The sequence below is a fragment of the Pseudopipra pipra genome, chromosome 15 (assembly GCF_036250125.1).
Source record: "Pseudopipra pipra isolate bDixPip1 chromosome 15, bDixPip1.hap1, whole genome shotgun sequence".
In the NCBI taxonomy this organism is placed as follows: domain Eukaryota; kingdom Metazoa; phylum Chordata; class Aves; order Passeriformes; family Pipridae; genus Pseudopipra; species Pseudopipra pipra.
Window position 1 is genome coordinate 10,702,831 of NC_087563.1, and position 13,355 is coordinate 10,716,185.

Sequence of the window (13,355 nt, forward strand, 5' to 3'; positions counted from 1 at the left end):
TTTAAATTTCTAGAAGCAGAACAGCAAAATACTCCTACATAAACAGGTAGGTAACAACAAGGCTGTGAGGTACTGCAAAAATCCAGTTGGACAGGCTCAGAATTTAACTGGACAGATGCCTTTGCATGAACAAGGTGTAATTATATGAAGACCAGTGTAGGATTGCAGGAGGAAGAAATAAAATAAATATGTGAAAAGGATCGAGTAAAAAACTCAAGAATGATAAGGAAAATAACAAACATCACATAAATATAAAAACTATTTTTGCAAGACAAGTCAAACATAATTTCCCAAGAAACTTTATGTAAAACACAAAATATAATTATTTTCTTCTGTCAGAGTTAGCAAGGCCTTGGGTGCAATGCTGTTAAAATACTTTCACTCAGTTTTTAAAACTGTGTAGGCAAGTGGGATGCAGAACAGACTAAGAATAAAAACTTTAGAAAATAAGAGCTGCAATGAGAAGCTGTGTTGTATAAGCTGGAAAAGGAGTGAGACAATAATTTGTCTCAGTATGCAAAAAAACCATGTAACAGAGCTGGCAATCCTTTGTTTTTTCAAGTCAGGCTGTTAGGAGAAGCTTTTCAAGCGGAAAGCAGGAGAACAGGCTAAAGGCTGGATTCTCCTCTATTGGAGACTTTAAAGCACAGGAAAACTTGACAGGATGTTACAGCACACAAAAATGTACAGAAAGGTATATTCAGGTGTATTCCCTCACCCTGCATGACAATGTTCCATAGGGATGACCTGCCCTCCCACTGGCTTTCACACTGCTTTGCTACAGTTCGTTCAATGAGCCATCCAAGCTCTTCTGGATAAATGCCCCATTTTCCCTAAAACTTAACACATGCACACACCTGATTTCTGTCCTCTACAAAACATGTCACCAGCCCTGGTACACCTCCTGCCAGATTACAGCTGGAGGTGCTGGCTGCCCAGTTCTGGCTCTCATGGCACAGACACTCTGCTGAGTGATTCTCCTGGCTGATACTTTCAGAGGCCACTTGGTTCCATGTTTCCCAGCCTCCAGTCGGTTCAGGAAATACCCTACAGAGCTGCACAGAGAATTTCTAACTGTGACAATGTTATCAGTATTAGATCAAAAGATTTGTAACCCCTCAAACAAATTACTTCTATGCAATTGCTGTTATTAACCAAATTTATTATCTTAGCAATGAAACTACATTAGGTTTGATGAGTTATTTTAGCTAAAAATGTACCATCTAGTATTATTAATACCCTTATAATTTAATTGTTGAGGCACTTAATCCCATATCAGTTTTTCCATCCTCCTGGCCTGGCAGACATTGGGCCAATTGGCCTACCAAGACTCAGGTCAGACTTTTCCCCTTTCTGAGCATTGGTTAAATCTGAACACTCATAAAGTTTGCAGGAACTTCACAGTGAAACACTGCCCTCAGCTCCCTTACAACTTTTAAATGCAACTTAAGTCTTTCCGTCTAAGAGATGGTTTTTTACACCTCCTGAGCCACTAATGAACTCAAAATCTGTTTTTATTGCTCATATAGGGAGCCTGTTTCTTTCTCTGCACCCAACTAGAAGTACTTTTTATTTCAAATTTCTGCCCTCACTTCACCACAAACTAGGATATGCTTTGATACTGTTTCATTCAACTGTCTTCAACTTTGGGAAAATGGCCAATATGAGGATCAATATCTCAACTATTGTTGGGGCTGTGCCAGGCCCCATGGATGGGGTCAACTCACAAACACCATTTTTTAGGCAAGGACTCCCCCTTCAGCAATTAGTTCACCTTTTTGTGGTCACAGTGGGGTGCAAAACAGGGTTGTATCATTTGAGCCACGAGGTCTGTTCAAGTGAGAAAGATTTTTCCAAATTTTAAGATGCTGTGACTCAAGTGCAAGATGACGAGCAGCACCTGGGCCACCTCGAGCCAACAGTGTGACCCAAGCAGAGCCCAGCCATGCAGAGCACTGACCTGCAGGTCTCTTGGTCAGGTTGAGGCAGTCTGCATGGTACACCTTGGGGCAGCCTGACTTCTTACAAGAAACCAGCTGCCCTCCGTCCCCACAGCTGAAACACTCGTCCTCTCGCTCCTTCATCACCTCCGCCTGTGACCTGCGCTTCATCTGCGGCCGCCTCTTCAGCTTCTTGGACTTCTCCTCGGTGAGGCTGGGCTGGCTCTGTGGGCAAGACAACCCTGGTTACTGCAGCACTCTGCCCCTTCCACCTGCTCCCTTCCTGCTGCAGGAGAAAACTGCAAACCCTGCCAACAGAAACCCCACTGCCAGCCATACATGAAACCTGTGCAGAACCTCTAGTGCTGCTCGATATTTGGCAATCAATTCACTACAGCAAACAGCTCTCAGTTATTTTGAAAAGTACCAAAGCCTGGGATATACACAATTAGCAACAGCAGAATAATGAGTTGGGGCTGCCTGGTGTCACCGAGCTCGTGCCATCTCTCACAGAGTCTTCAGTTCCTCAGTCAAAGCAGTCAGATCTCCTTATACCCACGACTCATGAGGAGTCTCATGAGGGCCTTCCTGCACTTTCTGATGTTCATAATTTCTCTATTTTCAGTCTGAATTTATCTGTAATCGGTTTATTCTTGTGTCAACACTGCTCTTTTCCACCAGAATCATGGAATCATTTAGGTTGGAAAAGACCTCCAAGATCATTGAGTCCAACCTTTGAAGCTTTTCTGTCTCCCTGAAGTAACCTCTGGGACACAGTCTCCTCTTCACAAAGTGAAACTTTCAGTCTGCATGCTCAGTCTTCCCAATGGCTTTTCTCTGCCAATATTCAGTTTATTTATCCCAAACGAAAGTTACAGAATTACACATGCTACTTCAGATGACACCTCACAGGCTGTGTACAATGACATCAACACCCCCAAAGCACTGCTCACATTTGCCTTTTCCATAGCTGTGTCACACCACAGCTCAGTCCTGCAGCAGCTGAGCTGCAGAATGGCTCCTTCTTGGCCATGAGTGCTCAGCCATGACCTTCTCACGGCAGAGTTATTTCTGCTGTTACTCTCCAAGTGTGTACTATGGCATATCCAGTCTCTGAACTCCAGTCCATTCCCTGTTATACTCAGTTATTCCTTTGCAACTGCCCCATCCTCTCACTCTCCCACATCAATGACAACGGACACATTCATGTCATCAGTACAGTTAAATTACAGACATATAAGGAAATAACTACAACTGCTCTCAAGACAGGCAACTAAGTGGCTTAAGTGCTCTTCTCTGGCCTAAGGCTTCCTCCAACACTGCTCCCCCACTCCCCCTTCAAGCCTGGTCCTCAGACCACTCCTAACCTCCTCTCCAGGCCAAGCCTCCCCTTGTGCCAAACACTCAGCTCCACAAAGATGATGCTGTCTTGTCCCCAGTCCTGACTTTATCAAAGCACTATCAGTTTAGTTTATCTAAGCAGACATGAGCTAAATTTTGTGCCGTTTTCTACATCTCTTTGTGTTCAAATATGCGTTCTGCATGTAGGACATCTCTGTGTGCTGAAACAATGACTACAAGGCGACTTTTGCATCCTTTCTTCTGCATAAATATTGGGCACTGTTTGCATCACCAGAACCACCAAAAGATTTAAAAGCCTTGGTCTCTAGACCTACAACTTAAGAACTCTGCAGAGATGGCTATCTAGCTTTCCTGCCACCAAGGATTTACATCTCTAAATTGTTTCCTTCCTCCTCACCTGTGGATCTTACTGTTTTTATACCACCATTCCCCCTGACAATGGGGACAAGCCAGGTCTTTCTTATCACTAAAAATGCAGGCACTGAAATGCCTCCACCTAAACTATTCCCACCTATTCTCAGGGTCTAGTTCCTTGGCCATCTAATTACAAAGAGAACAAGAAAATCCCTTCACAGCTAATTTGAATGTCTAAGAGAGGTCTAACAGCTGGACTAAGCAATTCCACTTGCTCCCTGCAGTACAATAGACTCCTAAGCATTCTTCCACACTCGCAGTTAGAAAGGGCACTTTCAAGAGTGAACTTGAGTATAATCAGTTTTGTCTTGCTATGTCTTCAGGAAGCTTAAAAATGCATCTATTGTGGTAGGAATTAAAAAAAAATACCACCAACAAAAAACCCCAAAGTACTGTTTTCTCGGTATTGTTTCTTAGCCCATCTCATCAAGATGGAATGAGTCGCCTCAGACACCACAATGGAACATTAATGCCAACTAAAGGGCACCTTCCTCTGATTTCCATCATGCAACCTGCAATTTCAAGGCAAAAATGACAGTCAAACCATGTATAACACAGGAGCAGCACAAAATCAATTGAACTTTAAATCGCGACCTGAAAAAGAACTAAATACATTAGATGTGTATTTCACCTCATCTGTCAACTTCTGAAGACATCCATTTTTTATTTTTATAAGTTAATTTTTCTGCAGAACTAATCTCCCTGGAGAATTCACAAAACCTTCCCTAGATATTGATGGGGCTGAACAACTGTGCTGCTCGAGTTTTAACCCTTAACTGTCGGCATGCCAGAATGCACATGCCAGAGCAGAGGGATGACAGACTGATTTGGTCTTGCACTTGAAACAAACCAGCAGCTGAGACATAGATTTAGCGGGTGACAGCTGGGAACTTGGCCAACTGCTCCTGTTATTTCCTTTTCCCAGTGAGAACCAGCTCACACAAGGAGGTAATTGAAATCAATTCCTGTTACTGCAACATTACAAAGTTGCAGATCGAAGCTCTCAAAAAGTCAGTGAGTTCTAAAAACTGGTGATTTTTCTACTACAAATATGGCAAATTTCTTATTTCTGTCTGATGTGTGAACTTTGGTCACTAAATTAAAAGCAGGATAAACCCAGGAACTTTATTGCAACAAAGACAGTGAGGTAGGAGCCTTCTGGCTCTAAAGCAACTCCAGCCTGAAGGAATGTGCATTTGCTGGCCTTTCATACATGCTCACAATGTACTCAGCCCTTTACTTTGGGAAATGAACTGAGTTGTATTTTCTTGGTTATCTGATGAAGTCTATCCCATGCCTGTCCTTTGCTCCTCTAGTGCAATGGAAACTGCCATGATAAGAAGCAGAAAATTCTGAAAAAAATCTTCCAGTTACTTTTTTGCTGTAAAATAAAATTTCCTGTCATTATTTATAGCAACTCTGATAACTGAAGTATAAGATCTGCTATCTCAAAATGAAAGCTTGAATATTTAACTCATTTCAAGTAGTGTTCTCATAGCCACACTGAAACAGGATTAACTCTGGGACCTGAAATCTCTGCAACGAACATACAGGTTTATACAAAGAGGTGATGTGGGAGAACAAAAGCTTAAAGGATGCACCATACCTTTGGCCTTACTCCTAGGAAGCCACTGCAATTTGGGGCACCACATTTACAAACGGTCTTTCCATTTCCCAGACACTCCAGATTGTAGTTGAAAGTCAGCTCAGTCCCTGGCACAAAAGCAGATCAAAACAAAGCAAGTTGTAATGAACTACATTTTAATGGTGAAGTAAAAGCACTTAATGTAATATAAATGTCACAGAAGGCTGTCACCACTACACAAGGACACCAAACTCTTAATCTTCCCAGAGATCTTTGTGGATAGAAAATTCAGTGAAACTCCACACTTGTAGCACATATTACAGCTAAAAAGGATCCACCCTGTAGCAGGGCCATTTCTTGTCCCTGTAAATCAGAACCACAAACCTCCATTGATACCATGGTTCTTTGTGTTTCATTATGTCAGTGCTGGTGTTAAGTCTCATGAATGCCTACATGAAACCAAAAATTAAATCTCTTCCCAGGGAGCTACAAACCCTCCCCTTTTCACTACAGAACCCCCCCAGGGTTAACTGCAGGTACTGGCAGAGTGCAGCTCCTTACCAGCTTTGATATTTACAAGTGCGAAGAGCCCGACTCGTGTGTCGCCGTTCACACACCATTTCTGAGTCTCACAGTTGGGCTGGCAGCAATGGTTCATGAACCGAGCGTAGTTGCCCTTTGGCCCAGCATCAATGATTCGATCCTAGAATTGAAAAAAAAGCCCAGAAAACCACATTTTAATCAACTGTCATTTCCTGCACTGACATCTCTGGTCAGCGCTGGCAGATCATATGGAACTACAGTCTCCTGCACATCATCTTTCTCTTAAAAGACACACAGGCTCCAGACCAGCCAAGACAGTGCTACTGCTGCTTTCTGGGAAGCAAGCTCTCCCTGCAGTGTCAGTACTGGATAAACACCACCCCAACATTTCCAAGGCAGTGCCTGTGGTTCCAGGCCCCAACTTCTGCTTAAAAGCAAAATACCAGTTCCTATTTCTTGCACGTCAGTGTATAGAAGGAAAACAGGAACAGTATGTAAAATGAGGTACACTTGTGTACAGCACACTGCCATGTGTTAGACTGTACTGGACAGGGAAGCTGCAACTGAGATTTACTTTTGTAATAATGAGGGACATTAACATTTTGGTTTGCCCCTGCTCCCACCCGTCAGCCAGACAAGAAGAACAAGATATGGTGAGTATGAACTTCCAGCAAGACGAGGGGAGAGACAGAAAATAATCACACTGTTATCCTGTCCCACTCTTGACAGCTCTTTTCCATGCTTGCTTTCATGGTTTCCTTCTCATCTTTCCAAGGCTGAGTGACAAAGTGTGGGAAGCAGCTGACAAAATAACTTACCTCTGAAAGCCAGGAGTGCATACCAACAACCTGGTTGTTGTCCAGGACCCGCTGAGGCATCTATGGGTGTAACTAACTCCATTGGCTCTACTTAGCACAGCAAGACCTGGGATCTGAACTTAAATGAAGGTCTCACTGCACCTGAAACTTGTACATGTGAGGGCCAATGCCTTCTCTGGCACACATCAGTCCAGTTCTGGGCTCTCCAGGGTTCAGCTGCTGGGAAGGATCCCAAGGTTATCAAATTCTCCTTGTTATGCTGAAGCAGGATCTATGATCCTCAGACAACTGTCCTCAGAAAACTGCCTCACCTCTTCTGAACAAACTCCAAAGTTGTCAGTTCAGACTTTCCTCCTAATCCTAATATCCAACCTGAGGCTTCTCTACTGCATGTTAAACCCATTCATTTGGTCATCTCTTCAGTGGAAATGCAGACCAGCTCATCACTGACTCTTAGCACCTTTTTACAAGTTGGAGAAGACCACTATCATGCCTTCTTTGCAATCATTTTACTTCTGTCTAGGATCCTGGCAAATGATTCCTTTCACATACCTTATCCAGTGTCAACATGTAGAAATTGGTAATGTCATGCTCCTGAGCATAGCGGATTCGGGCTCGGCACTCCTCTTCATCAATTAGCTCCCCAACATACTCATTAACAAATTCACCCTGCCAGAGAGAAAACAATAAGCTGATAAGACAAGACAAATTCTCTGCAGGAGGGAGGGACATCCATCTTTGTGCTAAAACTTAGCTCCTGTTTCCTTCCTAAAAATCTCTCTCTGCACTTTGCAGCCAGTTTGACGTACCTTCCTGATGTCTGTCTTGGCTTGCAAGCCCCAGCCTCGTGCCAGCGTGCGGAAGATCTGTACCTCGGGATACTGGCGCTTGGAGAAGCACTGGTTCTGGCAGCGCTCCCCAGCAGGACACACCATGGGGTGGCACTCGTAGAGCAACATGCGGTTGATGCACTCGGAGTCCAGGCCGCAGGGATTTTCATCGGTGGGTTTGCAGTTGCAGCGCGGGATCTCGGACAGGTCTGCAGTGAAGATCTGCACCTTCCCCACCGGCCGGTTCACCTTCAATGCACACGAAGGACATGAGCTCTTGGGAACAATGGGTTATCCTGACAGGCACTTCTACACTCAACCCCTGCCTACGAGCTGATGTGCTGCAGTGAGTTAGTTACAGCGAGGGCAGAAGGACATGAGTATAGGCACAGCTCTACTTCTGGGAACACTATTTCAAGAGGCACAGGGTTAAAGGGAAGAGCTCAGGAAGATGTGGGTCCCCCATTAGCATCACCTGGTGCAGTGTGTAATACGTGACCCTGGAAAGTGCCCCCCTCCCATCACCACTGTGATCACATCCAGCGCAAGTGGCCCAGCACTCCCTCTTGGGCGCACACCATTACCTGTGATCAACACCAAACCATTTTCTGCATCAAACTGCACCTTCTACAGTCTGAGTGCCAGGTGCTTTTCCTTAGCTTTTCCTTACTGCCCTGTTTTTTTAATGTTACCATCAGGCTGGTTTGTGCCCTCAGATGTCACTACGAGAAACAGGCTGGCAGACCTGTGACAGACGGCCTACCACGCAGTTACCTCCCTACCCAACTGTCCTGCAGATGTTAATGGAAGCCAAACCAGACAAGGCTGGGGTTGGAAGGCCCAGAGATGAGCTCAGAGATAAGCCAAGGAGCTCTTTAAAAACCGCTCCAGAAGGAAGCAGAGTGCAGCACCAGGTGGAGAAGCGACTGGCGTGTCTGTGGCATGAGCTGGGTCCCTTGGGTTTGGTTAAAGGCAGCGAACGCTGAAAGGCAGGCAACAGAGAGTCAGGACTTTGGAGAGAGACACTGAAGAAAAGCTCCTTGCTGTTCTTTCCCCAGGTGAGCCATTGGCTCACTTTCCTCTCCCAGAACACGAAAGGAAGGGATCATTTAGCAAAACTATTCCAGCCCCCCATATAATTTATCTAGTCCCACCCACAGGGCAGAGTTTCCACGCTGACAACCTGCCTGAGACTGGCCCAGTCCTGATCCTCCTCCTTTGTTTAAAAGCAAACCCTGCAGAAATCCCTCATTAATCTCTTCAACAGTGTCTCCCCCCTTCCTCCTAGTACTGCCTCCCACCTCTGACCTTCCTCGTCACTCATGTTCCCCTCTGCTTCTTTCCATCTCTTACTCAGACTCATCACGTCATTAAGAGTGGCAAGACTCAAAGATTAGGTCAGTCTAACACTGGCACTGCTCTGGCATTGCCGCTCCACACATGCCCAGCACACCTGCCCTACTCTCCAGAACAAAACCAGCTCCAAAACAGGGTGATGATTGGACTAGTCACAACTCTGACAGGATGAAGGATCCCAAATGTATTTTGCAGCAGCTTCTTGTGTTGGTGATCCTTGGTATGGATCCCGACATGCTGATCTTAAAAAACCAGGACAGGAATGGACACAACCAGCTTCAGCCGTTCCACTCTGAAGCCTTCTTCAGTTCACCATCTGCTCCTGCAAATTGCTTTGCTTTCACAGAGACAAACAGCTTGCACCCAGATCTCAGAAGAGTTGCCATGACTAATGACCACAACCGTTATTATTTATATAAAAGGGTATTTCAAAGGCTCCAAACTGCTTCCAAAGTTCCTTCATGTTGCGGCCAGAGACAGGCCTAAAAATAGCTATAATGAGAAACTACTTCCTCCACTGAAACTGCCTGGCCCATACTGCTGCCACAGCATTCAGTTGTGCTCTTTACAGTGCACAGTAACTCATGCACAATATACCTGCCTGCCTAGAAATTTTAACTAGACACAAAAAGTGCCAGCAAACAGTTATGTTTCCACAGTTTGCCATATAAAATCGGGAAGGAGCAGACAGAGGCAATGAAAAAAAACAGAGTCCCTGAGTCAACGGGTTTCTGGTCAGTCGGGACCCACATCTCATGCACAGGTACACCATGGCCCTAGCTCTCCTGTCAAGTCACCTCCACCCTGTAGCATTTCTATTGCTGTTCCAACTCTAACTCCAAATACAGCCCTTAACATGAACAGTTACCCAAAACTGAGGAAAAGGGTTGGTATTTCAGCATGTACACCCCCTTTAGTATTTCTGTTCAGTCACTGATACAGAAAGAGATAAAAAGGAATAGCAGAGATGATACAAGATACTGTGGGCTACCACCCTCCACGGAGCTCTGCTGCACTGTACCCAGACCACCTCCTGTCCTGCACCACCTGGTTTGCCCACTTTGCCATCAGCAACATGAAGTATTTGAGCATATTGAGCATTACCAGCATTCTCCCAAGTTCTCAAGGCAGACACTTCCTTCAGACCACACAACTGACATGGACAACACAGACATGTCCAGATCTGTTCCAGGAAATGAGAGCACCTCTGTTACTGGTGCCAAGCTTGCTGCAGCCCTGCACATACATGAACTGGAATTGGAGAACACCCGAGGATGCCAAGAGGACCAAAGTCACCTTTAAACACAGCCAGACACCCAAACAGTAGAAATGTTTCTGTATACCTGTAAATCACCTGCACCGACAGCTCAAGGCTTCTCTTCCGCACCTGCCCCCCACCACCTCCCCTCACCTTGATATGTTTGTAGGGAGGAGGTTTCTTGTCGTTCTTTTTGTCTTCCTGAAGCTGTCTCAGTTCTTTCTGTGCCTTCAACTCTTCAAATCTCACAGCAGCTTCTTGAAGAGCTAAGTGAAAGAACAGGCTGTGTTATGAGGAACTCCCTCTGCTCACACAGAGCTGGGCAGCCATTGCCCACCCAGTGTTCACAGTTCCACAAGCAAACCAGCCTGGCTCTGCACTCCAGAGGCAAAGGCTCACTGGAAGGGGGTGAAGAAAAGGCCAAAGCTGCAGGGCAGTGCAGGAATTACAGTCAGAGACCTACCCATGGGTAGCCAACTGGTGGCTATCTTTGCCTGCCCTCTTGGGCAGAGGCACCAGCAGCTGCATCACAACTCTCAAGTGCATTTTTGTATAGAGATAATGATTGTATTAGACAAAGGGAAGCTGATAAAGCAGCAGCTTACTCAGATTTCGAGAGATTACGTCAGAGAAGCATTCAAGATCTGCACACCCTTTTGCCTCTCTGGGAGTCAAACAAACATTCTGAGTGTCCTGGATGATACACAAGCAGCAGCTCATTCTACAAATTTCATTTCACTTTAGTTACAAGAAGACATCTTCTTCTGTTACAGGAATGCCACTTCTCCAAATGGGAATGAAGAGGAAAACACCATGCACACTTCCCCGGATAAAGAAAAGTTACCTTTCTTGTATATGCCATCCACGCCCTTCCCCATCTTGTCTTTGCTGCTGACATCACCTTCCATGTAAGGGAACACACGAGCCTGGTGTGTCCACAGGTAATCCTTGGAGCCGAAGAACAGCACAGGGAACTCACCGATGTCATGCTTCATTTTCTGGATATTGACAGGAATTGTCCTAGGATGGCAAATCTCAGCTGGCCACCACCTGCAACACAGGGAAGAGCAGATGAAACCCCTGGCTTCCCCACTTCCAGCCACCTCAGAAGTATGCTACTGCATGGGGACATGGGAAAGTCTGTGTGAGGGCTATCAGCAAGGCTGGTGGGGAGACAGGAAGCTACTGGAGGAGGAAAGTTTACATTTTACCAGCTATGTGCATGCAAAAAAAGTCAGAGGCTGCTGCACTGAACCCTCTAGAGAGGAGCAGCTTCTCAGCTCCATCACCATGAGCACTGCATGAAGAAGGGATGGGGAGAAGTCTGTTCTACCTTCACCTACCTGTAGCGCCCAACTTTCACCCAGACTACTTCTTTGTAGTGTGGCTTTTTGCCTGCCTTGCAATCATTACAATACCAGCTTCCCTCTGGCATCTCAATGTTTAGACACTCACGATGAAATGCAGCCGGGCACGACTCGCAGCATAAAAGGCTGCCCCCTGCAAAGAGAAGGAGGAGGAATTTATCAGTCACTGTACAGAAGCCCTGGATTCAACACTTCCAGACAGACAGAGCTGGGAAAAAGGAACGATGCTCTCCTGCAAGCTCTTTTAAAAAGTTGGGCCCTACTCACGCTACAAAAAGAACCCTTCTAAGGATCTAGAAGAGGTCCTAGCCTGAAGTTAGGCTTAAATATGGATGGATAGGAAGGCAGTCTGTTTCTCTGCAGTTCTCACTGGCACACTCTGGGTGGGAAAAGCTTCTGCCCCCTCTAATGAATCCCTGTCAGGGCATTCCTTGGTGACAGGGGACCCTGTGCAGACCATCTCACCTTCCGAGCAGACAAAGCACCAGCTGACGTTGACGTGCTCGTGGTTGCGGCAGCCCCTCCGTGCGGTGAAGTGGTTGGGGCAGATGATGCTGTTGGAGGCGAGGACCACGGAGCCAGCAGCGAGGCAGAAATCGTTGGAGTGATACGCGACCGGACACCGCACACAGCGCATCAGACGACCTAGCACCAGAACACACCAGAACACAGTGAACCTCTAAAGGAGGATGACTCTTTCCTTCTAAAACTAGACTCTATTCATATCTAAGCTCAGAATGAGCTTTGGAAAAGGAAGGTGACCTTTAATTTTCATAGACCATCACTGACATATTCATTAGATTCCTATTAAATTATTTAATATAACATATTGTACATAAATCTTTAATACATATTTGTATATAACATAGATAAAATAGTATTATTTACAAGTGAAAAACCTCCTGCATGCTGTGCAGAAACAGTTCAAGAGTTCACAGACTGGGACTGCTTCCTATCATACACATATAATTACTAAATCAGCTCAGACAGTAATTACAGAGGGGGTGTTCCAAGTGCTTAGCTGCACATAGTGAAATCAATCCACGTAGCTTCTGAAAACATCAGCACTTGCCTTTTTACTTTATCAGATTTTACCCTGAAATTCCAGAACTTCCAGGCAATGCACTTGCCTACACACCTAATTTATGCAAGGTTTTTGAGAGCCTGTTTTCGGTTCCTCACAGCAGACTACAAACAGGAAGAAGAGGTGGGAGAAAAGGGGTAAATGTGACCACCAAGAAGCTGCAGCCAGTCAACAAATGTTCAGTGGGGACGTGGCTGGCTGTGGGCTGCAGGCTTTAGGCCTTGGTATTGTTTTCTACAGCAAGATATGTGGGGGGACAAAAGGCAACTTTAACACAGACCCTGAGGACAAAAATAGAGTTGGTCTTATTGACACTTGCCTTAAGATACCAAGGATTTAAAGAAAGGCAGCTTTAGAAGCAAACATACACGGCAATCACATAAAAGTTTTAAGTTTAATCCTGTGAGATAAAGGTCAAGGTATTGCTGCAAACAGCTCCAACAAATGTTTGCCTGGGAAGCTTAGCCCAAGGGTGTTACTACTACAAGACAAGAGTTTACATTAAAATAAAAGGAGAACTAGAACAAAATCATAGTTTGCCTTCCACTGCGTTGACAGCCAGTGCTTCTAAGAAAGGCACTATCTGCAGCACTGGCACAGGGAGAAGCAGGTTGGAGAAGCATGAGTGTGTCTGTACAGCTCCAAGGATATGCTGAGAAAACCAGCAAGGCACGTGGTATGGCTGGGCATGCAGGAATCCGAGCCTCTGGAAAGCCTGAGAACATTCCAGCTGCCATGTATGACCACGAGCAGTGCCGCTGAGCAGCTGCCTCGCCTCACCCCTTCTACTCCTCTGGA

General features: G+C 45.5%; 1 protein-coding gene across 5 annotated transcripts in view; it reads right to left on the reverse strand.

Annotated features, from left to right (window-relative positions):
* The window catches only part of NSD1 (nuclear receptor binding SET domain protein 1), a 63,312-nt gene that overhangs the window by 10,327 nt on the left and 39,630 nt on the right, over positions 1 to 13,355 (reverse strand). For all 5 annotated transcript variants that reach the window (XM_064671822.1, XM_064671821.1, XM_064671826.1 and 2 more), the window contains exons 14-22: positions 11,939 to 12,118; positions 11,450 to 11,606; positions 10,951 to 11,156; positions 10,260 to 10,372; positions 7,472 to 7,741; positions 7,215 to 7,331; positions 5,863 to 6,004; positions 5,323 to 5,429; positions 1,961 to 2,165 (exon numbers count right to left, since the gene is read on the reverse strand). In XM_064671822.1, the coding sequence (XP_064527892.1) occupies positions 1,961 to 2,165; positions 5,323 to 5,429; positions 5,863 to 6,004; positions 7,215 to 7,331; positions 7,472 to 7,741; positions 10,260 to 10,372; positions 10,951 to 11,156; positions 11,450 to 11,606; positions 11,939 to 12,118 (1,497 nt within the window). The remainder of the gene's footprint in view (positions 1 to 1,960; positions 2,166 to 5,322; positions 5,430 to 5,862; positions 6,005 to 7,214; positions 7,332 to 7,471; positions 7,742 to 10,259; positions 10,373 to 10,950; positions 11,157 to 11,449; positions 11,607 to 11,938; positions 12,119 to 13,355) is intronic.